This window comes from Rhinoraja longicauda, chromosome 9 (genome assembly GCF_053455715.1).
Source record: "Rhinoraja longicauda isolate Sanriku21f chromosome 9, sRhiLon1.1, whole genome shotgun sequence".
Classification (NCBI taxonomy): Eukaryota; Metazoa; Chordata; class Chondrichthyes; order Rajiformes; family Arhynchobatidae; genus Rhinoraja; species Rhinoraja longicauda.
This window is the reverse complement of record NC_135961.1, coordinates 19549449-19575599: the sequence shown is the minus strand read 5'-3', so window position 1 is coordinate 19575599 and position 26151 is coordinate 19549449. Positions and strand designations below refer to the sequence as shown.

Here is a 26151-nt window from a genome sequence, read left to right as displayed (position 1 = left end):
TGACTCCTGAAGAGTGTTTCTGATCTGTCGGGTCAGACAAGTGTTTGGGGATTGTTCTTTATTATAGAGAGAATTCTTCTGTCATCAGCTATGGAGGTCTTCCTTGGCCTGCCAGTCCCTTTGTGATTAGTAAGCTCACCAGTGCTCTTTCTTCTTAATGATGTTCAAAACAGTTGATTTTGGGAACCCTAAAGTTTGGCTGATGTCTCCAACAGTTTTATTCTTGTTTCTCAGTCTCGTAATGGCTTCTTTGACTTTCATTGGCACAACTTTGGTCCTCATGTTGATAATCAGCAATAAGAGTTTCCAAAGGTATGGAAAGACTGGAGGAAAGACTAGGTGCTGAGAGCTCTCTTGTACCTGCATTCAGGAGGCAATTAAATACACCTGAGCAATTACAAATGCCTGTGAAGCCATGTGTCCCAAACATTACGGTGCCCTGAAACGAGGGGACTATGTATAAATAGAGTTGTAATTTCTACATGGTGAAACCAAAATGTATAAAAGTTGCCTTTAATAAAACCTGACAATGTGCACTTTAACCACATGTGATTTTTTCTATTACAAATCTCAAATTGTGGAGTACAGAGGCAAATAAATAAATGATGGGTCTTTGTCCCATACATTATGGAGGGCACTGTAAAAGAGGGGGAATACATCAAACAAGGATTTCAAATACAACAGATCTATCTCGCCCATTTGTTTATGTTCCAGGTAGTTCACAGAAAAATGCAAAGCAGAGTATTTTGAGTATTTTAATATTTTATTATTGGTTAAAAGATCTATTTTGAATTTCCCCCCAAAACAACTGTATTCCCATCAATTTGAGTGGATATTTGTTGTTGAAAACTAACCAGGTAAGGCATGGCGGTTATTTAGTTTTATCAATTATAATATCAGCCACGTGAAATAACATTACCTCTGAATACTTTAACAAAAACAACTTTTGATATTTTTATTACTTCACAGGACAGAGGAAGATAGAAACTTTACCTTTTAAGAGATAAGGATGTCAAAGTTCTTCTGCTGACTCAATTACAAAACAATTTCAAACTAATATAGTGCTTGTAAAGTTACATTTCTGCATGACTTTGACTAAACTTCCATGGATTTTTAAATGCACATTAAATTGTCAGCAGTATCTATCTTATAATGGGACCCAAGAATGCAAACTGTCCGATCTCTGAGACTTGCTTATTTTGGACATGGAATTTGTGGGTGAATCACCAATGTTTAATATTCCTGAAGTAGGTCGAGAGTTGATGCTTCTCCTGACCCCTCAAAAGGAGAAACTGAGAATCCCTTGAGAAAGCACCAACCATTTGTTCTTGAATGTTGTTTCTCGGACATTGGGCACCCCGTTGAGGAAAATTAAAAAACGCTTTAGGATGACTAAAACCTGCTCAAGCAAATGTGGAGGCTGCCACAATTGTGAATTCAGAGATCTCTTTATATTTCATACTAGTAGAGAGCATAATGTCGATACCCCGCTTCGAGCCAAATGAAAATATGTTGTGCTGCAGTGCTGGAACCGTACACACCACTAGAGGCTGCTAGCTCATTTTTGTGTCACTAACTAGTAATGACTTAATTGGAACACCTATCACGACTTGTTGGTCAAGTTAAAATAAGGTCCCTTTGCTGGGGCTGAGATGCCCAGTGGGTCACATGAGCAGAGGATCTGGCTTCATTCAGCACCATGCTCAAGTTGCCCTTCTTCATTCAGAAGCCTAAGTGTGGTGGGCTAATCAACCACGAGAGGCGTCACAACTCATCCAAATCTGGACCTTACTGACACCACAATTGTTCGAGTTCCTCAACTGCATCCACATCACCATTTTGCCTTTTAGCCTTAAATAACCGAGACCAATTGCCGATGCTGCTCTGGTAGAAAACAGAACCAGTAAAGCATTTCACAATGAATGCAAGTGGTTTAGAAAATTATAATTCAAGCATTAACTGAAAAAAACCATGAGATGCTATAAAACGATGTATGCAGATTTCCTAAGATTCAACGAAACATCTGAATGGATTTATGAATATTCATAAAAATGGGGAACAATGCTGTACAATAATTCTCCGTGTAAGCTGATCAAAGGGGAGAAATGTTAGTTTAAGTGCTCGGTTCAAATGTTCCTCGAGAACAATCTGCAGCAAACCTGTTTTACCATATCGTTATTTTACGGTTGTAACACTTGGTACGCAGTGTAGTTTGGGAGTGTAGAGCACACTCTATCAACGGATAGAACAATTTAATACACAGATGAACCATTAGCATCTGCAAGAGAAAACATAGATTCATGCTGCTGCAAAGAGACTTCATCCTCCACATGAACTTTGCCCTTTGCAATACTGCCAAGGCTGCTGTTTGCTTGCAGGTACTTTCTTAATTTTTACTGTATTTTCTGTATTTATATATTTTTTAACATTTAGGACCAACAGTTGTGCCAATCCAGCCATGGAAGAGAGTATCTTAGCCCTCAGCTCATGGAAATGGAGTCTCTTTAAATTAACTCCTTTTTGTATGCACATTAGTTCAGAATATCAATTAGTTGTCATGATATGGAAATAAAATCAGCTCGTCTTCAATGAAGGGTTATGGTGCCTTATTGCCATGCAGACCAGCTGTGAAAGAAGCAGTCCTTGATTGGCTTCTCCCTTAGGTTGTTCCCGTCAAACCTATTAAGATCAATTCAGTTGAAAAGTCCTGCTGTGGTCAGTACAGTGTTGTGCATATTTTAGTGACACAAGGTAATATCTACATCACCCATGATCTACTCTAATTCACTATATATTCAGCAATCTATCCTCCTCGCATCTGAAGGCATTCTTCAATTCTGAAGTGGGTTAATATCGCCTCTGGTCAGCAGGAAGGTCCATCTGTTATATAAAAAAATAGGAAGATATTAGGCCTAGCTGATAGATGGGTTAAATCAACTGATTTAACTGATTTCCCACCAGAGGTGATATTTTATTTATATGATAAAATGCTTGGAAAGTGATTAATTTGTCAAGGGAATGTCTTGTTACTGTAAATTTACTGAAACTGTAATAAGTGTATTGCTGCTACCCAGATGGTGGAACAAAGAGGCAGTGACTAATGAAGAGACAGAGATTCACTAAATGTTCTAACACAAGTTCATTTTTTAGAAAGCATTTTGTTTTACTTCAGATAAATATAGAATTGTGAATTAGCATTTATAACAGGTCCGTGAAATGTAGCAGTCGCAATGCAGCGTGTTTTCTTAGCTTGAGCAAGTTCATTCTGCTGCCATTTCTCAAGGTTTCACCTGGCCTCATAAATGGGCAGCACAGTGGCACAGGTACTAGACCCCAGCTGCCTCACAGCTCCAGCGGCCCAGCTCCAGTCCCGACCTCTGTGGCTGTCTGTGTGGAGTTTGCGCATCCTTTGTGGGCCTACATGGGCTGACCCCGGTTTTCTCCCACGTCTCAGCGATGTACAGGTTGATAGGTTAATTGGCCAGTGTAAATTGCCAGCAGGGATTGGAGGACAACGCTTTGATCCAACATGGACTCGGCAGACCAAAATGGTTTACTTTTATACCCTATAGAAATATGGAAGTGAAGAATTGTGCCTGTATAATTGCTTCTAACCCTTTGCTTTGAATAACTCGTATGCAGTCAGTGGCAGGGGAGGGAGCAGACCACAAGGTTATACGTAGACTGCAGTAAATATATAAAAATGTTGCCAATTTTTTTTTTTTTATACTCTGTCGTGGAGGAAGTATACATTTATTTTGTTTGTGTACTGCAGGTCCTCCTCAGGCAGGTTATGAAAGGTTTCCGTTCCTGAAAACTGTTTGTGACTCAAAGACTTTATAATTTGGATATGCGGCTTTCCAGCAATATATTTAAATGAAACCAAAGGCCAAACAAGGGCAAAGTGCAGGTAAACCGGGGCGTTTAACTCAGCTATTCAGATATTGCTGCAAACTGAGTTCTCACGCAGCAGATGATGCTTGCAGCCCTGCAGTACCCGTCAGATTCATGCCGCCGGTCTGCCAAACACTCGATCGCATGTACGAGCTGGACATGCCCAGTGTCCGTTACCTGGTGAGAATCTGTACGTTATTCTAGGGTTTCACATTCCACCAACGACATGCAATTGTATCTCTTTAAGTGAGTATAAAGTGACATTTGGAATTGTTGATAAGAAGAAAGAGAGAAAAATGCCTCCCATGTCCTTGAGACCAAAGCGGTTCACAACTCGGATGTTTTAAGCACAACCACTGTGTAATATAGGCAGACAGAGCAAGCAACTTGCATACAACAGGTCCTTACATGGGGCGTTACCTGTTGGTGAGCTGGTGCTGTGAGAAAGATTTGTAAACTTCTGTATATACATTTTTCACCCTACACTTTTATATGTTAAAGGCCTTTTTTTTGTTTAATGACTGACTGTTTAAACATTCCAGGTTACCCACCAGGGTTTAGTTTCCTAACTTTTCATGGCCAACTGCATTCAGTTATTCTTCCTGCTTTTGTTTCCCATCTTCATGTTAACATGTTCTGTTGAAAAAGACTCAACAACCAACATGTAGTTCTACCAAATCACAGTCAAACACAGGGACAAACAGAATCGAAATAATCGCGGCACCCGCTCAAAGCAAATTAAAAGAGCAACTTTTTAACAAAAATTTGGAAAGGACTTTTGTGCTTGAGGATGAAAAGAATATATAACTATGAATTTGTGATCGGGTTTTAAATATGCTGCAATCTAATACTAATCTATTAAACTCAACATGAAAAATTTAGTTTGGATCTTAAAAAATGTAATGCAATTACAGGAGTCATATTTCACAGTTAAATTGATGTGTATTAAAATAATTTTTTTATATAGCTGATAAGTTAACTGCATTTTTATACAGCTTGCAACCAACAAGATTAAAAAGATTGCATTAAAGTATGATCTATTTGAAATTTATAAAATTTATAGTTAAAATAATGTTGGAAATATGGGGAAAAAATTAAAAATCAACTCCGTAGCACTAATAGTGATTAAAAAGAAGTGTATTACAATAAAATCTCACAGTAAAGAATATCCATTGCTGCACTTGATTAACAGTAGAACATGTATCTTTTGTAACATGCACATTGTTGCCTGATTTCCACTGTTTATATAACCCACAGTTTAATCAGAAATTTAGATTGACCAATTACTGATCCAACCTCCCATGAGTTGTTGATGCTGACCATTATTGAGTCTTAAAAATATATAATTCTGTTTGATTTTTGGACAACTGTTCCCCAATTACAATCACCTTTAAAAAAGCAGCTTGAGGAACTTTAGCACAGTAGCGGCAACATGAACAAATAGTTTCCGTGGGAGACAAGATGGAAATCAGTTTGGTTGATGCAGTGATATCAGGCACTACAGGATGGCACAGTGACACAATAGTAGAGTTGCTGCTTTACAGCGCTTGCAGCGGCAGAGATCTGGGTTCGATCTCGACTAAAGGTGCTGTCTGTATGGAGTTTGTACGTTCTCCCTGTGACCGCATGGGTTTCCTCCGAGATCTTCTGTTTCCTCCCACACTCCAAAGATGTACAGGTTTGCAGGTTAATTGGCTTTGTATAAATGTAAATTGTCCCTAATTTGTGTAGGATAGTTAATGTGCAGGGATCGTTGGTCGGTGCGGACTCAGTGGGCCAAAGGGCCTGCTTCCGCGTTGTCCCTATAAAACCAAATAAAAACTCAATGTCTGCTCATGGTGACTGAACCCAATGTAGTCTCTTTCTCCCTTTCATCAGATGGTCGATCTGTAGCATGCATAGTGTTGGAAGGAAACACAGGAACGTTTATGAAATTGTTGGAGACAAACTCCATGGGTCGTACTTGTACTGGAATCTTGTATTAATATGGAACATATTTCTTCTTACATACAGACATTTTTAGAAGTGGCAGAGGCAGAATCCAACAGCCCATGAAATGGCTGCAGAGTTTGAGATGTATGATTAACCCTTGCCTGTTCACTGGAAGGCAGCCAGCACGCCAGCTTTTTGCTGCTTGCTCATTTCTGTGATTTCTGCCTCCAGCTAGTGCCAGTCATGCTGTTCATTTGCTATTCCTTCAGCGGAGCCCAAAGCTGCAAGTGGCTAACACCAATTAAAGCCGGCCTGCGCTGCTTACAGGCAGCACTCGAGAAATGGGACGGGTGTGGGTGGGCATTCCACAATCAATCTGACTTTGGACACCGAGGAGAAAATGGACCAATTTTCAGTTATAGTAACCAAAGGCTTTGATGGAGAAGATAGGAGGCAAGAGGGATGTTTTGAACTCATAGGGAGCCAGGAGAGCAACCAGGTCCACATCAGAAGGTAAGGGAATAAATAACCCTGAGATCAATGCTAGAGTGTGGGGAATCTAGAAAAAGTGTGATTAAAAAGTTCGGTGACCATGCTAATTGTTAAGGTCAGGAAGCACATCTTTAGTGGTATATCTTAGGTTCAGGTACTTTACAATTTACTGTAACTCCACGATACACTGGCTAGCATCATTTATCAATCAGGACTGAAAGCTAACATACGTAGGCTCACTGAACATACAAAGTACAATTGAAAGCCTCGTACGCACAGGTCATTCATAATAGCAGCATTTTAATCAGCACTCAAACATATTGCACCACACGTGCTGATACACACCCCCTTCTCGTGTGCGTAAAGATCGTGGACACCCAGACACAGCAGACTTTGCCAACCTCCCCCCCGGCATTAGATAGTAATCACCATCATGAAGATGTTCATACCTGTGACCACAGGAGGACTGAAGCTATCCTTAGTGCTGATGTTCTCAAACCTGTTCTCATTCTCACCATCCAAACCCTACCTCAACATTCCTTTCTGATTTACAAGCTGCAAATGGTGTACGCCTGAACCTCTTACATTCTCTCGCTTCCCGCTCCACTACCTTATCCCTGTGCTTTTCTAAATTTCAGATACCCAAGGTGAGGCCAAGCATAAAAGTAAAAGTACAGTGTTGTTGCAGATACACTATCACAACATTTCACACTCACAGCCTCCAGCTCTCAAACCGTGTAGTTTAGAGGTGGACTAGGGACATGTGGCTTGAAGTCAGGCCAGGAGAGTGGGTAGCACTGGGGAACATAATGCACTGGAATGTAGAAACAAAGACCTGCAGATGATGGTTTATACCAAAGATAGACACAAACTGCTGGAGTAACGCAGCATTTCTGGAGGAAAAGAGTAGGCGATGTCTCGACCCGAAACATCACCTATCCTTTTCCTCCAGCGATGCTGCCTGACCTGCTGCATTACTCCAGCAGTTTGAGTCTATAATGCATTGGAAGATAGGAGCAGGAGAGGCCATTTGGACCTTCAAGCCTGCCCTGCCATTCAATATGATTATGGCTGATCTGCCCCAGCATTCATCCCCTCTTGATTTATTTGACCACAGACAACTCTCAGTAGGCATTTGAGAGGCTGACCTGAGACTTGACATTTAATGTCAATGAGCATATAGGAAACAGCACACAGCTTGCACAATGTTTGGATCAATTCTCATGCCCAGGAATAGTAAATAACTCCCCTCAAAAGATTGGCCATGAATTAACAATGAAGTCCATCTTATACGTTTAAGTGAAGGGTGAGAATGTGCACGCACCATGCCATTTAGTACAAATATTATGTGCCATTAACATTAAAGTTGCTGTTCCTGGCACCATAATATTCATCTATAGTGGTGCAGTGGTAAAACTGCTGCCTCAGGGTGCCAGAAATCTGGGTTTGATCATGACCTCAGGTGCTGTCTGTGTGGAGTTTGAACATTTGCCTGTGGCCCTGTGTGGGTTTCCTCCGGATGCTCCAGTTTCCTCCCACATCCCAAAGACTTTCGGGTTTGTAGGTTAATTGGTCTTTGTAAATTGCTCCTCGTGGGTAGGGAGCGGATGAGAAAGTGGGATAACATAGAACTAGTGCATTCAATGGGCATCGTGGACTCGGTGGGCCAAAGGCCTGTTTCCATGCCAGATCATGCAGTCAATCAAAAATATCTTAGACAATGTCTACTTCAAAACACTTTTCTGTATCATAACCTGAGCACCTGTTCGTAGTTTAATGTTGGTAAACAGTGATGATCTTTGCTAATCAAACTCTACCTTGCCTACATTGTCTGGATGCTGCCATTTTTCCTTCTGCTCTGTCACTTCATTTCAGCAGCTGAGAGGATGCAATAGGAAATGCTAGTTAAGAGGACTGGATGTGATCAATTAGCTGTGGGCTGAACCTTGTGCAAAATGGTATAACATCAGGACTCGGGTTAAAGGCTGTACGCCGTATACAGGACTTATACATGCACATTAAGCTATTTCATCTGGGGTTACAATGAAGTACAGATATAATGTACTGAGCAGAACAAATCAAGCTGTAAGTAATGCAGTAGCATTACCGTATCAGTCTTTTATGGTCACATTTAAAGTTTTTATTTGGAATCTTCTCAAGATTACTCACCGACTTAGAATCTGCAGTTTGCATTTTTGTTCCAAAGTAAATATACAATCATTCAAATGTGATCTTGTGCCACTGACTTTAGCAAATGGCCTTCTTCACGTTTAAGATGCTTTGCAGATGGGAGTCACAGCAGCCTGCTCAGCCACAACTACCTCTGTAGGTTGATAGATGGGTATAAATCTCAACAATCCTTTCCTGACAACCAATTTATAGAATCTGATCTGGTTAAAGACATGACTTTCATACCGAAGCCAGAGGAAACTGGCTTTTTTTTTAAACGGTCTTGTTATATTTAATCAAGATCTACATCTTAATTAAATAGGTTTTAATTACACTTTTGTTTCAGCTCACTGTGACCCCTTTTAAATGTACATATATTTTTTACAGATCTAGGTTCCCTCCCAACTACATTCCCATCCCCATCCCCACCGACCCACGCAACTTCATTAGCAGCTGTGATGGTTCTTAGACTGATTGACGTCTTTATTACTAAATCCAAGTGTATAAAATCACCTTGTCACAGTGTCATCATAAAAAAAAAAGCAAAGGTGGTTACTGTGGAGTATCTGAAACGGGAGCTGGGACAATCAGTGTGTAAAGTCAGTTTCTTAATGGCAGTAAGATCAAATGTGCCAACAACTCCATGACTCCCCGCAGTGAGCTGACAGCATGGTGCAAGACGCGAAGGCTAAACATTCAGTTAAACAGTGATTGTGATGAAATGCCATTCTGTGCTTAGCAAAGGAACCGAACAGGTGTAACGTGTGGGCCTTTTTTTTGTTGAAAACTGCAGGAGCATCACAGTGAAAACATATTCTGTGCATTTTATTTTCAAGGTAAGTGCAAATGAGTCTAGTGTAAATGAATATTTGCACCAAGCTGTGCAGCAAGTCATATGCACATTTATTAAAATCTGCTGCATGATTGCAGTATATTTTAGGTCCAATTTTTTTCTCAAAATTTGTGAATAGGGATTTACTTGAATTGAATGGGAATGTATTTCTCATGAGTTTTTTTTTCAAAGTCTGTTCTCCCAGACAACAATTGATTTCTATGTATCAAAATCAGTGCACAATCTCTGTTTAATGAGGATGATAGGACATAGGGCATAATTTCATTTTTATTGGAATATCCCTTGCATTAAATTCAGTCCTGTAATGAGCGTCAATGCTTTGGAAGTAATCTGCGCAATAAAATAATGACAGAGAAGACAACGTTAAAATATCAGCACCAATGTAAAGGAGTACTTTCCTGGCTTATTTTGCTGATATAAATATGAATGTTAATGGCTGTAAATAAGCTAACTGCCATGACAGGAATTTCTTTAGGCATACAAGCTGTACATTGCTCTGACATTTAGCCTTCCTGTAAACGTTTTGTCCTCTGTTCTCAGAATTTAACTATTTATCTCCCTCAATTTCCTTTTCATCGTAAAATCAAAGGCCTAGATTGTTGCCAACTATTTGCTGCATCTTTCCCACCAACCTTCTCTTTTCAAATTTTCTCATATTTGGAAGAAATTCTGGACCTGAGCCACCAGCCCATTTGTAAAAAGTGAAGGTCATAAATTTGGGATCATAGGTGTCTGCTTTGGAGTTATGGTGAGGGTGCTGAGCATTGAGGCTGCAGGTGTATGGAGCAACTTAATTAGTGACCAACAGTAGTGGGAATATTTGAACAGTTACTTCATGAACATTGTTCCTAATCCTTGCTCTAAATAATTTGAAAACCTCGGGTTAGGAGGTGGTTGGATATATTTCATTTGGGTGCCTCTCTTGTCAGTGCTGAGATTTTGAAACTGTGACCAATGTGTTTTAATATCAGAAGGTTACATTTCATACTCTTCAAGTTCTGTAAAAGAAAAATAAGGTGAGATTGACTGCGGCATGAAAGATGAATAAGGCAAAGAATTAATGCATGGGGGAAGTGGAAAACATATTTTTTGGTTAGAAACTTTGATTTTTTTTCCTATGCAATAAATTCTCAGTGTACCCTTTTCCATGTTGTTTAAAAAAATATATAAAAATGCAGTTGCATTTATAGAAGTTACAACACAACTGATTTATATAATTGAACATGGCTGCATTCTGCAAACTGGCAGGTATAATAGATAAAGACTTGTGAACTTTATTGTAAGTGATGGGTAACAGGCTGACCATTTGATATCTTTCGATCAACTGAAAGAAGTTGCATAATTGAGTTACTGCAAAAATGGAGGAGGAGGAACACTTAGTGAAAAGGGAAAAGAGATAAATATATCAGGATTCATAAAATTCAAGAAGCAATGGAATTTTACAACAATTACTTAATCAAATCGCCCTGGTTTATATTAGATTTAGTGAGGATATTGAAAAGAGTGTTTTAAGCAATGTTTCAATTTGCTATTCTTTATAGTCAGCTTAATTAAAGTTTTTCCTGCAGTTCTTCCAGCCTTTTATATAATAACATTATTATTGAAGAAATTGGATCACTGCATTGTTTGACTGTGTGTAGTCAAAAGTGAAAGTAACACCACAGCCACGATACCAGTCCAGCATTAAAAAGTGTTTAAATTATTTATCTTCTCTGGTGTGCTGCATGATTTAACAGAAATATATAGATTGTTGCAGTTTTATGCATATTGGGGAAAACCTATGCATAAAGCATCATAAAGAATTTACAATATTTTAATTAACATATGAGCAGTAATAAAATTAAACTAAAATAAAATCGCAAATAAATTGAAATAGGTTGATAATTTTGCTCAAATAATTGTTCTCATTCCGAATAAGTAAAATGCATATCTTGGCAAGCACCAAGGTTGAAGGGATCTTGTCTTTCATGCAAAGTACCTTCAGTGCGCATTTGACCCTTTTTAAATTTACCCTTTTCAGACAATGTGTTAGCTCCATTATAACAAATGTAGTTTGCTTTATTGTTGTATTTCAATGGCCACGTTCTTGCCAGGAGAGTAAAAGACTGCTATTGAGAGGATTGTGTGACATAATGTCAAACTCTGATGAGTAGTTTCAATGTGAAGCTTCTCATTTTCCTCTTAACTCTTCCTGTTATAATATCTGCTGCCTGCCATTTTTAACTCCCCAATCTCCAGCACGTCCATTCACAGAATATTCTACTTTCTGCCCTTTGCTGTAGAAATTCACAATCTTTATGGTGGTAATTTAGAACTTACATACACTAATTAAAACAAAAACAAAAGAAAATCTCTAGAATAGCACACATTCCATATTGTTCCCCAATCTGACTGACTTTCATTTGACTGGACTCGGGATTTTAATCTGTACCTGTGGAAATCTCTGGTGTACTTATGAAATGCTGCTGTTGCTGACTAAAAAGAAGCATTCTCTCCTCAGTACAATGCCTTAATGCAATGATGATATGTTTGCTCCGGCAGCTGACAAGCTATTGTATCATTTAGATTCCATAATGACACCTTGTCACGTTGAAATAGTCATGTTTTCCAAATCATACATTACAGTGTTGATTCCCAACATACTGAATGTGCTTTTTTTTTACCCCTTTCCACAATGTATGCATTTTGTTTCCATTTTTCCTATTGACCGATCCATATTTTGGCACCTTGTGTGGAGAGTACAATTAGTTCAGGCAGAAAAGTGAATCACAGCGTGTTCTCCAAGGGAGAAGAGTTAACATCATAACTGGATTCTTTCACTGAAGCACAAAAGAATTACAGTGGTACTTTCTAAACTGCTAATCTAAAATTCAGAGAAGCCTGCTTCTTTGGTTTGGACAACTTCTTCAAAGCAAGAGGGAAATATGAGAATGAAAAGAAAATTGATTCATAAATGGCTTAAAATAATATTCTGTTCCGATAAAATAACTTTACTGTCAGCTGCCACAAGTTCAAGATTAAATTCAATACTTTTCAAAACCTAATGTATGTATCAATAACTTGAATATAGTATTTGCAAAAATGAGTAGCTCAGGATTTTTTTAAATGGCTGATATTCTGTTGAATTTAATTACTAACTTATATCCAGGACAGACCAGTTAATAAATTACTTGACACTTAAAAAAGGCACAATGTTATCCAGAGCTTGTGATTTATAAGCAAGAAATACAGCCATGCTGAATCTTGCCAGAATGTGGAAGGATCGGAAATTGATGCAGCTATTATCATTTCCACAATAACAATTACATTGAATAGTTTGTAAATAGAGTTAAATACGTAACTGCAGCAGTACTAGTTAGGCACTGTTTTGGACAAAGGAATTACTGATATGTAAGGATGCCAATATTCAAATAATTTTAACAAAATTCAATATTGTTGTTGAAATTAATGGTCCATCCGGTCTAACAAATATGGTGCCGTATTTTGGTGCCTGTATATTCCTTTGATATGAAGATGGAAGGGGGAACTTTTATGTTTTTCTCATAATGGATGGCTTGCTGCCTTACAAGGTGTCATAGTCGGCATCGTAGGGTTCTGTGTTAGCTTTGGAAATCACTGGAGTGCAATGAGCTGAGTGATGTCATTTTCTCCTCTTCAAAGCCCAACAAAGAAGTGACAAAACTCACTTAGCCGAGGCAGGAGAATTCAAGTCCAACTACTGACCATCTCTTCGTTTGGCGGCAGGTCAAAGGCCAGATGCTGTGACGCCTTAGCTTGCAAAGTGTCCTCTGAAAAATATGACTGTAATACTCTTAGATATCTGTTCATAATACTCTAGAATAGATAAGGATCACAGAATGCTGCTGAGGCCACAGAAGCATTGGTCCATTCCAAATGTCTTATCAAGCCTGCACTGCAGTAAATATGTTCACAGAATTTTCTGAATGGACAGAAATCCTACTGACAAACCCAGATATTCTCTAGAGGTAGTGGAAGTAATGCACAGATTGCTGTGTCTTGCCAATGCATCAAATGACTAAAACCAACAAGGGATTTAAATTTTGTTTTGCCTCATCCCTGTTGCTTTCTTTCACTACATTGTTTTCAAATACCTGGAGATTTATTTAACTCTGGAGGCAGCATAAGTCAGCTACCTGACTTATAAGCACACTGGAGACCCCCAGCAATTGAAGGAAATAAGTAGTAACATTAATACTTGTACCTTGCTATTAGCTAAATGAAATCAGTGAACTAACTAGTATAAATAAGGAAACAGACTAATCCCTTTTGACTGGTAAGTTTCCCGCTTTATACTTTATAGTTGCTTAATTGCATTTGGTCATTCATTTAACTGCAGCTTTAAAAAAAAAATTGGCTTCAACGGCTTATCGGTTGTCGTCTACTATTTGGCAGTGCACTACACATTTCTCTTTGTTATTATAGAAAGGGGTTAAAGTGTCGAGCAGGTAAATGCTCTTTCTGTCCAGCTCAGTATGGTTTCAGAGAGACATTCTTTCACCAGACTGTAGGAGTCAAGGACCCTGCCTGCAACAAATTTTCCTTGCAGCCAGTGCTGTTAATGAGAGCAGTAATTAATTGATATCTCTCCCATCCCTTGACTACCACTCGGGGCAAAGAGTGGGGATTAAATTTTTCCCAAGTCAACATTAGAGAGAGCAGAATGTGCATTGACTTACAACAGCTCTGTGAATTCCTCTAATTTAGAGTACTTACTCTTCCACTTATTACATTGTAATTACTGCTCTCCAATACATTATGTTCACAGGCTTCAGTTGGAAATTATTAGTGCACTCTTCCTCTCTCCCCTTGAAATTCCATGGCACTATTAACGTGGAACTGGAACATGCACAACTATCTATAAATTCAGTTGTCAGGTGCTAGTTTTTATTCTGATCTGCAGTTGAATTTAAAATTAGAGGCACTAAAATTCACATTAGCCACGCGAGCAATGGAATTCAAAAAACTATATTTAACAAAGAAAACCTTTTCTGTCAGGAAAAAAAGCTATTTGGGAGGTTATGATCTTATCCTTTTGTGAGTGAAGAATTGACTTCTTTCCATTTTGTGCTGTCAATGCAAAATTTGATATCACTCTGCACTGAAGGCAAAGATTCGGTTGTGTTTTTCAAATGGGGGTTAATTTGTGTCAATTGAAAAATTATTAAATCAATCTTTGGGGAATTGTGCCTTTGTACTTTTTTTGTTACAACTTTTCTATTAGCATTTTTAGACAACCCACATTTAAATCTCAACGTGTTAACTGCAGTCATTGCTTTTAAATCTTGCCCTGCTGGTTTTGTCCAGTGTATGAGTATTTAAAAAAAAAAAAATCTTGTAAGTCTTTCTGCCATAATCCAGGGACGATTATACGCAGATAGCCTGTCTTTCTCTGAACTGTTCGTAGCGAATGCGAGAAGTCATTGCTCGGGTAGAATTTGAGTGGAAGAAACGATCTTGGGAATAGTGTGCGTGGATCATTTCTGTTCTTTCTGCCCCTCCTCCACGCAACCCCCTCCCCTGCTTTATGTTTTGTTTACCACCTGTCTCCAGTTTTGATAAACCTCTGTCGTGCCCTTATGCTGATTATGTTCGTGTAGAACAACTTGTATTGACTAACGAATGAATGATGCCTGGTCCCTTGCCTCTCAAGAAGGCCCTAAAGAATGTTATTTTTAATTCAACGCTCTTCCCACAGGCTTCTCTGCAGAATGTCAGCAAAGGATCGACACATTGATTCGACCTGCTCATCATACATTAAGACAGAGCCGTCCAGCCCTGCCTCACTGACAGACAGTATCAATCACCACAGTCCAGGTGGCTCGTCGGACGCCAGTGGGAGCTACAGCTCCACTATGAATGGACACCAGAATGGCCTGGACTCACCCCCGCTCTACACCACCACCACCCTGGGTACCAACGGCAGCTCTCTTAAACGATACGACGACTGTTCAAGCACTATAGCCGAAGACTCGCAGACCAAGTGCGAGTACATGTTGAACTCCATACCTAAAAGATTATGTTTGGTCTGCGGCGACATAGCTTCAGGATATCACTATGGTGTGGCTTCATGCGAGGCATGCAAAGCGTTCTTCAAGCGCACTATACAAGGTAATGTCTCCTTCATATTCTATGAAGTATCCTTGCAATATTTGTAATGAAGGCAAAACATAAAGCCCCGTAAAATATAAAACCAATTGAGTTTTAGCACAACTTTGCTTCAGTCAGCTTCTATTTAGTTTAGTTTAGAGATACAGCATGGAAACAGGCACTTTGGCCCACCAGGTCCATGCCGACCATTACACACTAGTCCATGTTATCCCACTTTTGCGTCTTGCACACTGGGGGAAATTATCAATTAATGTACAAACCCGCATGTCTCTGTCGCCTTGAAGCAGCAGCTTTACCGCCATGCCACTCCTCCTGCTATCTCTCGAATTTGATTAATCGATCAAGCTACATTTGTGGTTGTGGTTATCAGCTGACAAAATAAATTTTGAGCTAGTAGGTTATCTGAAGATAAAGCACTTTTGAACAGATCAAACTTGGTTTTACAAACTTTCCCCAGATGAGGCAAAGAGGTCAGCAGTTGTCTTTGCCAGGTAATTTCAAATATAGGAGATCTGGCCCATTGAGTCAGTGCCAGGTCTCAGATAAATCCCATTTCCCCACCTCCTCTACCTATTCTTTCAAGCAAGCCATAACAACACCTTGGTTTTACCTACCTTTCTTCCACATGTTTGGAAATTTATAGATACCAATCAACCTAATAACCTGCATATCCTCGGGAGGTAGGAGGAAACCTCAACAACTAGAGAAAACCTACACAGGCCCAAGGAAGAAGATACAAATTCCATGCACACATCACCCAAGGTCAGGTTCGCACCCAGGTCACTGAAACTACAACACATCAGTGCAACCCGCTACACGCGTGTAGCCCTCCTGTTCTGTTAATTCCTTTTAGTCTACTTCATAGTCCTTACAAGGGATGGTCTGATTGTTCACAATTATTTTCATTTAGAATGACAAATTAATAAAATGTGTAATTCTGAAAAAATTGCATTATTTCAAAGATAAAATGTTGGTTGGCAACGTTCCTTTATTTTTTGCTCTTAAAATACTGGGTATAACTAAGCTTTGGCTAAATGTATGGTACTCTAAAAACAATCATTGTTCTTTTTTACTTAAATGGTCAGGTTTTCATTCATTCAAATATATTACGAAGGTATTTAGTTTCAATTTAGAAGATAATTCACCTTAAATTAGTGAATAGTTCTAAATTAGAATTAAATACCTTCATTTTATCATAGAACTTACAGATTTTCATAATATCTAAAATGAAATGAATAGTTGATGTGAATGACATTAATGCCTGGTTAATGGTGCATATAGTAATTAATTAATGTGAAGGGAGATTAAAAACTTGTAAATAACTTTTGACAACATTTTTCTCAAGCTTTTTCCCAGAAGTAAATGTCTCTATTAACCACAATGACCCATTTCATTTATATCTGTTTGTGTAACATCTGTACAAAGCATTCATATAAATTATGATACAGTGAGAAGGTTGAAAGATAGATGTGAGATCCAACAGGGAGCTGGCTTTCAATGGCTTATGTTCAGCTTCCATCCTCTATAAAGTGTCAATTGATTCGGAATCAAATCACAATTCTTGTTTAGATTAAGGTACGATTTTGTATCTGATATCATGAGGTGCATCTGAGAAAATGGGAGTGTGTATTCTTTCGCAACTTTGAAAACTTGGAGTTTATATGGCAATATAATGCACAATATAGTCATTGCATCAAAGCTCCTCTCTCCTGTCCTACCTGAACCTATTACATTACTGCAACCATTTAATTTCCAAGAGCTTCAATAGGTAATTAGGTTATAATGGATTCAGTATTTGGTCACTGACTCTGTTTGTTGCCCAGCAGTTTGTTTCATTCAGCATCAAAGGCTGCTGTACCGAATGATACTGGCCTGATACATGCACCATCATCGCCTCATCTGGTACATTATGTCAATCAATCCCTGTTTTCATTTATGTGGCTGTGAGGACACTTTTACAGCAAGTTACAGATTGCACATAGCAAGAAATGTTTCCATAAATGGACCCCAGTAGGTTTTATTTTTCATTTTTAATATCTTCAATTAAGTAAATATAGACAAGACCAAGAATTTCATTCCAAAAAAAAACACTTCAGGTCCACATGTTCAAGTTATATGCTACCAAATTTACCAGTCTCTGTTCTAATAAATATAAATGCATGGTTAGAAATGTACACTTTTTTTGTATATGTAAACGGAATTAGGAATTTCAACAATCAATTTTTCTTTACGAAAGCAGAGTTTGTATAATGTATGCCGTCCTGAATACAAGGTAAATTATAATCTCCATTAAGCAATGGCCTGAAAGGATGTATATGTGCGAATAGATTTCTTTCCCAGACCAGTTGTTTTACACAAGGTTTTGCATTGAGTGAGGAGTTTTTAGTATTTAGTCTCTTAGTGTTCCACTAATCTGTTATTTAATGAGGAAGCGTCGGCTCAGAGAAGGGTAGTCAATATAAATCAGTGTTTACAAAGTGTGATTAACTCTGAAATATTTCATCAGAGCTGCTGTCCCAGGTGGATGTGGTGCTAATTACAGGGAGTTGCATATGTTTCTAGGGGAATGTGATGGACCCTGAGTGCTGCTAACATGAAGTATCAAGGTTACAATTACACTCACTGCCAACCTGCCTTGTCTGCACTAGCAATTTATGCACTCTGTGCGATGACCCTCCTCTCCAGAGGACAATAAACAAAATGCATTTTCATTAAGACACTAATGTATTTAACCACAGAGGACCATGGAAGGTTGGGGAGGAGGGTAGGGGAGACAGCACAGAGGGAGAAAGAGGTGGAACTGATGTAAGAAATCAGATATCCAGCCATATCTCCTTTAAGTGAAAATGCTTCATCAGAATTTTTCCGTGACTTATCCTCTGTCTTTATGTTACTGCAGGTAACATTGAGTACAGCTGCCCGGCGACAAATGAATGTGAAATCACAAAGCGTAGACGCAAATCTTGCCAGGCTTGCCGTTTCATGAAATGCCTAAAAGTAGGCATGCTCAAAGAAGGTAAGATGCTTCGTTGTGTGTCTTTAAATCTCCAGCTGTTTTACTTTATGTTTTTCCTCTTATGGGCATCACATTTTATACCAGCATAAAGGTAAGGAAAATCCTTAATAGATTTACCTTTAAAATGCCCTGCAAAGTATGGTGTAAACAAATGCACTCATATTACATTGTGATCCCTCTAATCATTTTTATGTGACTGAAATAATATAAGCACACATAATATAAGTGTCAATATTATATGTTTCATTGATAAATCTGCAGAGGTAGGTGAAATAAATACACATCTGTTTTGTATTTATTACATTCTGGTAGCTAATTCTGTAAGTCTTAACAAGCTCATTTCATGACTTTCATTGTTTTCAATTTATTTTTGAGAGGTGTTAATAATAATGTGATGTGCATAAAATGTAGGAGGTATAACTAATTATGATTGTTGTCCACAGTGGCCAACAATTTCACTAAACTTTTGCAATTATCTCAACAATAGGATTTATGAAAGCCAATTATTTGAGTTTTTCCCCCACATGTATATTCAAGTATTGCAACTACGTGAGTAAAGAAGCTTCATGTAAATAATTTCTTCTTCTGATTACAAGAGTTCAAATTCCAAAGTTCTATTTCAACAAGCATTTCATTTCATCACAGAGTCACCAAGTAGAAGATTACATGAAATTGGTGATTCAATCTTGAGCTTGTGGGGGTGCAAAGGTGTTGTGGAGGTTAAGAAGGGAACTGAGTCTGTGCGGATTCTCCAAGTTTAATCACACTTTTACCTTACCTGTTTTGAAAACTGTGTGTTTGTCACAACCATTGACTAGCCCAGCTTGCAAGCTGTCTCAGAATACATGATCCTGTATCTTCAAAAAGCAAGCAAAATATAGAACAAAAGTACACAGGGAGACAATTTCAATTTTAAAAACAGACCATCGAATTAAATAGTGAAATAATGCATGGGCTTTGGAAGGATTTCTGCGCGTTTTGCAAGAGTCGGAAGCCTGACCTCTCCAAGAGGAGCACTCATGGTACTTTGTAATTAAATGTTAATAGTAATGGCTCTTGAAAGAGAGAGAATCCCCTTTATCACCTTCTACTACACTGCATTTTAAAACCACCACAAATCAAATGCACATGACCTACCTTTACAAATGTGGCCATCTTTCACGGAATAAATAAATATGAAATTGAGCTAATCCACTTCAGATACCACATTGGACTGAGAAGATGGATCATTTTACAACATAATTCAATTTATTAATGTATCTTGAAATGTTTAATGTCAGGAATTTGCAAAACAAAATTGTTGTGATATGCTGACACAGCTAAAAGGACACTGTCATTGTAATGTCATTGTTACGCTGATCTCTGCATCAAGGCTCACTCTGTGTTGCTACCTAAAATAACATGATGTTACTTCAATCTCAAAGTTATTGCCGTGCATGAAGCTTACTCCAAAACTAGGTTCTGAGAATTTTACCTTCAAACAAACACAGCTTATGGCCCCATTTTAAATTACAATTTAAAACAATTTTTTGAATCACATTGGTTTAGTTCTAAGTGATAGAAAATAATGATGTTAAAAGTAGAATTGGCATGCACAGAAGTTTGCAATGCTGCCCAGCCCTTTCCATCTCTCTTTCCATCCACAAATTTCAAAAACAGGTAATCAAGCTTTATAACTGTGTGCTTTACACATGCACCGTACACATATGGTGCCAGCTTTGCATCAGCAAGTGCAGAATAACCTTGGAGGTGTTCTCTTCTGAAAACCAAAAATTTCTGATGCGCTGTGTTTAATAAACAATGTTTCATATCCCTTTCCTTTTACAAAAATAAAACCCAGTAATGGAATGGTTTGCTTCATTCTTGCAGCGTTGCCGGATTGAGCACCTTGGGTAGCCACTGTTTGTTCACATCTGCCAAGATAGATCTCTGCTTTACGTGGCAGAAACGCATTATGCAGGCTTGTTTTAAATGTTTTAACATTTGCTTATGTGCAAGAGTTTAGATGACAGCTCAGTAATTGATAAGGGAAGTTGGAGACAGGCCTGACGGATGTTGTGCTAGTTTTGATATGGCATCTTTCCCCAGGAGCCTTCAGACAAATAGCAGCCTTTTGTTCTACTCCCAGCCACCCATATACACATATATCAACATGGCACTCCCATTTGTTGTGATGTGGCTCAGTTTGATACTGGGGTCCTTCCCCGCGCTGGAATTACTGCTTCAAATAGGCAATTAGGGTGTCCACAATGGAAACCTTGAACACTCTGTAGCCTAATGAAGCACAAATTTGGATGTAGAACATGAAGGTATTCGAAGTTTGGATTGCCCTCTGGGAAGAAGATTGCCATTGGGAGCAATCATACTGCACGGATACTCCTCCTTTATATATATATATATATTTTTATAAACTGCTCTCAGATTTTAGTTTTGCTTCACGGTGACAAGGAAGAAAATCTGCACTATCTTGTCATGTTGATGCCAGCATGTGTTTCTGTAGTGGCTGTTCGTTCATTTGCCAGTGTTCAAATCTGTTGCTTGATAGAAGAACTGTTGTGTTGCTTTAATATTCATCTTCTGCTTCTTCCTTGCCCCATCTGCTAGTGGAGAGTGGTTGTGGATCAGCTCGTCTGCAGGTACAGGTTTCACAAGAGGTAACTACAGACTGGCTGCCAAAGCAAGCCTACTGAGAGCAGCTGTCTAGCCTCCCCCTATTGCACTTTACCCTCTGCGGGCCCTCCGAATCTTCCTGGCTCAAGACATAAATCATCGTCCTGTCACTAGTTCTTGGTTTTCGTATTATGCAATGCCTAAATTCATGCAAAGCTCTAGAACATGAAGATAAATAATGACCATCATACAAAAGGTTTCTTTTTTCCACATTTTAACATTGTCACCTCTTGTTTTGTGGTCAAAGCTTCAATTTAGGACAGTACTATGATTACTGAAACTAAATGAGCCAATATTTATATAAATATCCAAACTAATAATTGCCTTTAAATGCACTGTTGCAATTCCTGACCATATTAATCAGTGGACATTAATATTACTGTCTGCCCGTATAGTTATTTGATACTTTATATTTTAAGATAATTCAAACATTTGTGTGGTCATTTTCAGTTTATTCATTGGACGTTTCGGTAGTAGCTAGTTAAAATTGGCCTAGTGATTTAGTTTCTTTCTTGGTCCTGCGCACCATTTTCCACCTGCACTGCTGATCTGACAGCAAAGGACCCTGGACCCTGCATCCTGGACCTTCAATTAAAGAGCAAATCTATCTGTAAATAGCTCGATTGTAATCATGTTTTGTCTTTCTGCTGACTGGTCAGCACGCAACAAAAGCTTTTCACTGCACCTCGGTACATCTGACAATACACAAAACTAAACTAACTAAACTAAACTTTCATTATGTTAGCCTGGACTGAAATGTTAACTCTGGTCGGAGTGGCGGAACTGCTGTGTGTTTTGCTGTCAAGCCAATGGGGAGATGACCATAGTCCAAATAAGTATATTTTCTTCACACTTTCTCTGTTGATCAAGGCTTCTCCTCCTCAGACAGGACCTGTGCAAACCCTTTTCATTGTTTTTAGATGTAGATGGTATTTTGGAAATAAAGTCACGTAGTATCAGCTGCTGAGATCAGTACAGTGGAGTGATCTTACATTCTCACCTTACATTCTATCCATCCTGGTTAAAATCGGGACTGTTGTGACCAGTTTGGGTGCTGGATCTTTTTTATGGCCCTGTCACATGCATCGCTGAGAGTGGTGAGCTTTATTTGAAAATGCAGCTGGTGTCATTCAGATAGCATACTTTAAAGAATGAATACAAATTCTGATTCAACTTAGTGTAAGTTAAACCTCTATATTTGATTAAATTTTTCATTTAGACTGTATTACCAAACATGCACAGACTCTATTTCACTAAAAAGGCATTTCAATCGATACTTTAGAAATTTCTATGAATCACAACCTCCAAAATTTTACTACAATTTGATAAAAACATCAGCCATTGGAACAATTCGCGAAGTCAGATTTGCAAATCAAGGTATGGGAATTATATCGTGAGTGAGAAGTATCAGTTCAATATTTCTGGTCAACTTTACTTCATCGTTTATAAAAAAAAAATTTCCCCCATAAAGTTTTATGATGCCATTCATTCACACATCATGCGGCTGAATTCCCCAAAATAGCTGAGCTGTAGCTCATCAACACTGAAAATCTGTTAGTTGAAAATGGGTGGTGGTCACTTAATCATGAAGGAGTTAATTTTACAGCACCCTTTGTTGACTAGAAGGAGCAGGAATGTTTCCAATGTGCATCCTTCAAACTCTGTGCGCACACAGACCTGATACATCACCCATTCCTTCTCTCCAGAGATGCTGCCTGTCCTGCTGAGTTACTCCAGCATTTTGTGTCTATCTCCCACCCTCCCAGTCATCCTCATCCTGCTCATTTCCCCTCCTTCCTACATAATTTCACATCCCCGAGTCCCTCATTTCCCTTTTACTCCTTCTCTTCTCTCCCCTCCCAGTCCATTTCCACCCCTTTGGTTTTACATTTTCCTTCCTTTGACTTGACATTTCGCTCTTCTTCTCTCCTTATCTAAAACCTGTTGTCTCCTTTTCACATCTAGTTCTTATCGCTTACTCCAACCATGTGCCAAACAAAACCCCCCTCACCTGTATTCATCTATCATCTGCCAGGCTCTACCTCTCTGTTCCAGCTTTATCCCCCCCCACTACTATCAGTCTAAAGAAAGGTTCTGACCAATAACGTTGCTTGTCCATTCCATCCACAGACATTGCCTGACCCGCTGAGTTCCACCAGCGTGTTGTGTTATAATTGAGTGCACCATATCTCCTACTAAACAAACTGCCTGTACCATTCAGCCCATAGCTGCCATTTAGCCCCAGCTCTAGCCAGCTCTCAAATGCCAACAATAGAATCCGCAACTATCATTCACGATTACTTGTGACCAGCACATGGTGCCTCAAGATATGGTTCTATCCATGACTCGGATTCTTCAATTGATTGGAACAAATTCCCCTGCCACAGTGTCTCTCAGTCCCCAATGCACCAACCTCCTCTCATAGCCTATGACCTTCTGAACCGGGCTTCCAGCCGATGGTCCCCCACCCTATCACTCAGACTGCTTGTGGCTGGGAACTTCTCTTGAAGAAGTTCTTTAGTATAATTTTGCAGGAATAGTTGAGAAAACCGAGGAAATCATAATCTCACAGCAGCCCAGCCTAATTTTTCCCTCCAGACTGAAATCCAATCTAATGCTTCACTTTGTCTATTTAAAGTTAATCTATTTGTTTTGTCCTCATTATGATGCCGGAAAGATGATTGACTTAATAAAACTCCGGAATCAAGATATAAACAAGTTTTTTAATAAGAGCATTTTTCACTTCTCTTGCACTGACATTTACTTATTAATTTGTCAAAAGCTTTCTGTAATATGCTCCTGGCCTTTAGCATTTCTGGCAGACAAAAAAAAACAAAGGGAGAATAAGACAACAAATACTACCACATACTTTATAATATCGGACAAAAGGAAGATTTTTTTATACCATTCCAAAGTTGTAAAGTAAGTCCCCATGGACTTTCTATTGATCAGGTAAGCATTTCCTGAACATGTTGTACTGTCAGGAGCTAATGGTGATTTTTGTCAAGTGTTGCCTTCTGGGAGCTTGAATACAATTAAGGGGTAAGTGTTGGTGAATATTTTCATACCCTTTGGAGGGTCTCAAGGGAGGAACTAGCAAGGGACACAAGACATTTCCAGCTGTACTATGCTTTCCACAAGTAGTTTTTTTCAAAAGATAGAAAACAAACCTGCTTCTGACTGGCTGCCTTCCAAAACAGGATCCTCATTTGAATGCAGAAATTGAGAATTAATCCCCTCATGCTATTTCCCTGCCTAAAGATATTTTTATATTTCATGTCAAATGTGAAGTCAGTTGATTATATCCTTAGAACATTTATCTTTTGAACTTGCGCAGGGTTTAAATCCATTTCCTCATTTCTTTGAATGCCTTCTTTTATTGAAATAGATCCATTACTTTAATGTTCTTAAATTTCCTCAACTAATCTTTTGCAGAATAAGCAATTTATTCAGCCCAAACTTACACCTATTTAAAAACAAGTTTTTTTGAATTCTCGTCATTGATTCATGGCCAGCGTAGAGCAATGCTTAAATCTGGATTGGGATAGTATCAATGCTTTCACCCAAGGCTAGAAGCATTATTTTTTTTTCTTAAATCAACCACTTTAATTGTTTCATTTGTAGTTTGAAAGGAAATAGTGAGAGAGAGAAGGAGAGTGTATTGCAGTGAACAGATTTTGAACCAAATGTTGTCATTGTTGTAGTTACTATCCATCTACCAGATTATAAAAGTCAATTAGATTCTGAATGTATCTTGGTGACAAATGGACAGAAGGTTTCCCACATCACCCTGTTTACTTTCATTTATGTAGATTGTCGTTTCTGGTTCATGAACCCACGACAAACAGAAGCCGAATAGCATTGCAAATAAAAGCTTAGAATCGCATTTGTATTGATTCCCTGTTAATCTTACAAGATTTCCCCTCCTGTTAATATCAATATTTTTATTTTTAGGCACGTGGCTATTATATCCTTCAAATATTATAGACTTTATTCATACACAATCTATTGTTTTTATATTTCTAATTTCCAAAGGGACAAAGCATTCACATTTTGTGAAACACTAAAACTTTAAGAAAAATTATTTTTTTGTATTTTTCAATAGGCAAAAGCAGTGCATTAAATTGTGTTTTATGAATGGATTTGATTCTGAGTTTAGATGTATAATTGAACATTCTGTTCTTTATTAATGTTTTTTTTTTAAATCTAATAATGTCAGAATAGATTCAAAAGCTTCAGAGCAAATCATCAAATAATTTCAAGATATAGATCTTCCATATTATTTAAATGCTTCACTCTTGTTTTGTTTTTCATATCAAATTATATTAAATAAATTGAAATTGTTAAATTACTTATTCAGTTTGAGCATCAATTAACAAAATAACAAAATTCAAAAGTAAGACTCAAATAACTATTATTGGTCTTTATTATATGATCGACTATTTACTATTTAAAGTATGACAATCGTTTTATAAAAAAGGGTGATCTTAAATCCACGATATAACTGAGGTAATGTTCAAAAGTTAAAATGGTATCATCGGTATTCCATCTTTAACTGAATCCCAAGATATCAAAAATCTTATAACTTCAAAACCAGGTGTATGCTTATATTCTTTAACTTTCAAATTTTATACACATATACATGTTATATACTTGCACTGATTTATAAAGGCACTCAGAAAGTCTTAACTGGTTTGTGAAAGTGAAGCAGCCATATCAGTGCCTAAAATATTCACCTAAGCCCACAAGCTGTTTAAATGTCTAATTTGGGCTATATTTGGGAGTTGCTAAAGTGTAGAGATAAGATTAATCATACACAGACAAGTGACAGCTATGGCTAAGACCTCCAGTTCTGCATTCCTAGTGTCAAAATGTTGTCACAAGTCACAAATGGAATGTAGCGATCTCTGAATGGTGGTCTTAACGAGGAATAGTTTGAAACGAATACTCCAATTACCTCTGGGGAAAATAATGAGGAGGCAATAACTCTTTTGAC

The 26151-nt window shown here is 38.2% G+C and overlaps 1 protein-coding gene across 13 annotated transcripts in view; it reads left to right on the top strand.

Moving 5' to 3' along the window:
* The window catches only part of esrrga (estrogen-related receptor gamma a), a 248388-nt gene that overhangs the window by 164827 nt on the left and 57410 nt on the right, over positions 1-26151 (top strand). For all 13 annotated transcript variants that reach the window (XM_078404917.1, XM_078404915.1, XM_078404919.1 and 10 more), the window contains 2 exons: positions 15057-15469; positions 18369-18485. In XM_078404917.1, the coding sequence (XP_078261043.1) occupies positions 15057-15469; positions 18369-18485 (530 nt within the window). The remainder of the gene's footprint in view (positions 1-15056; positions 15470-18368; positions 18486-26151) is intronic.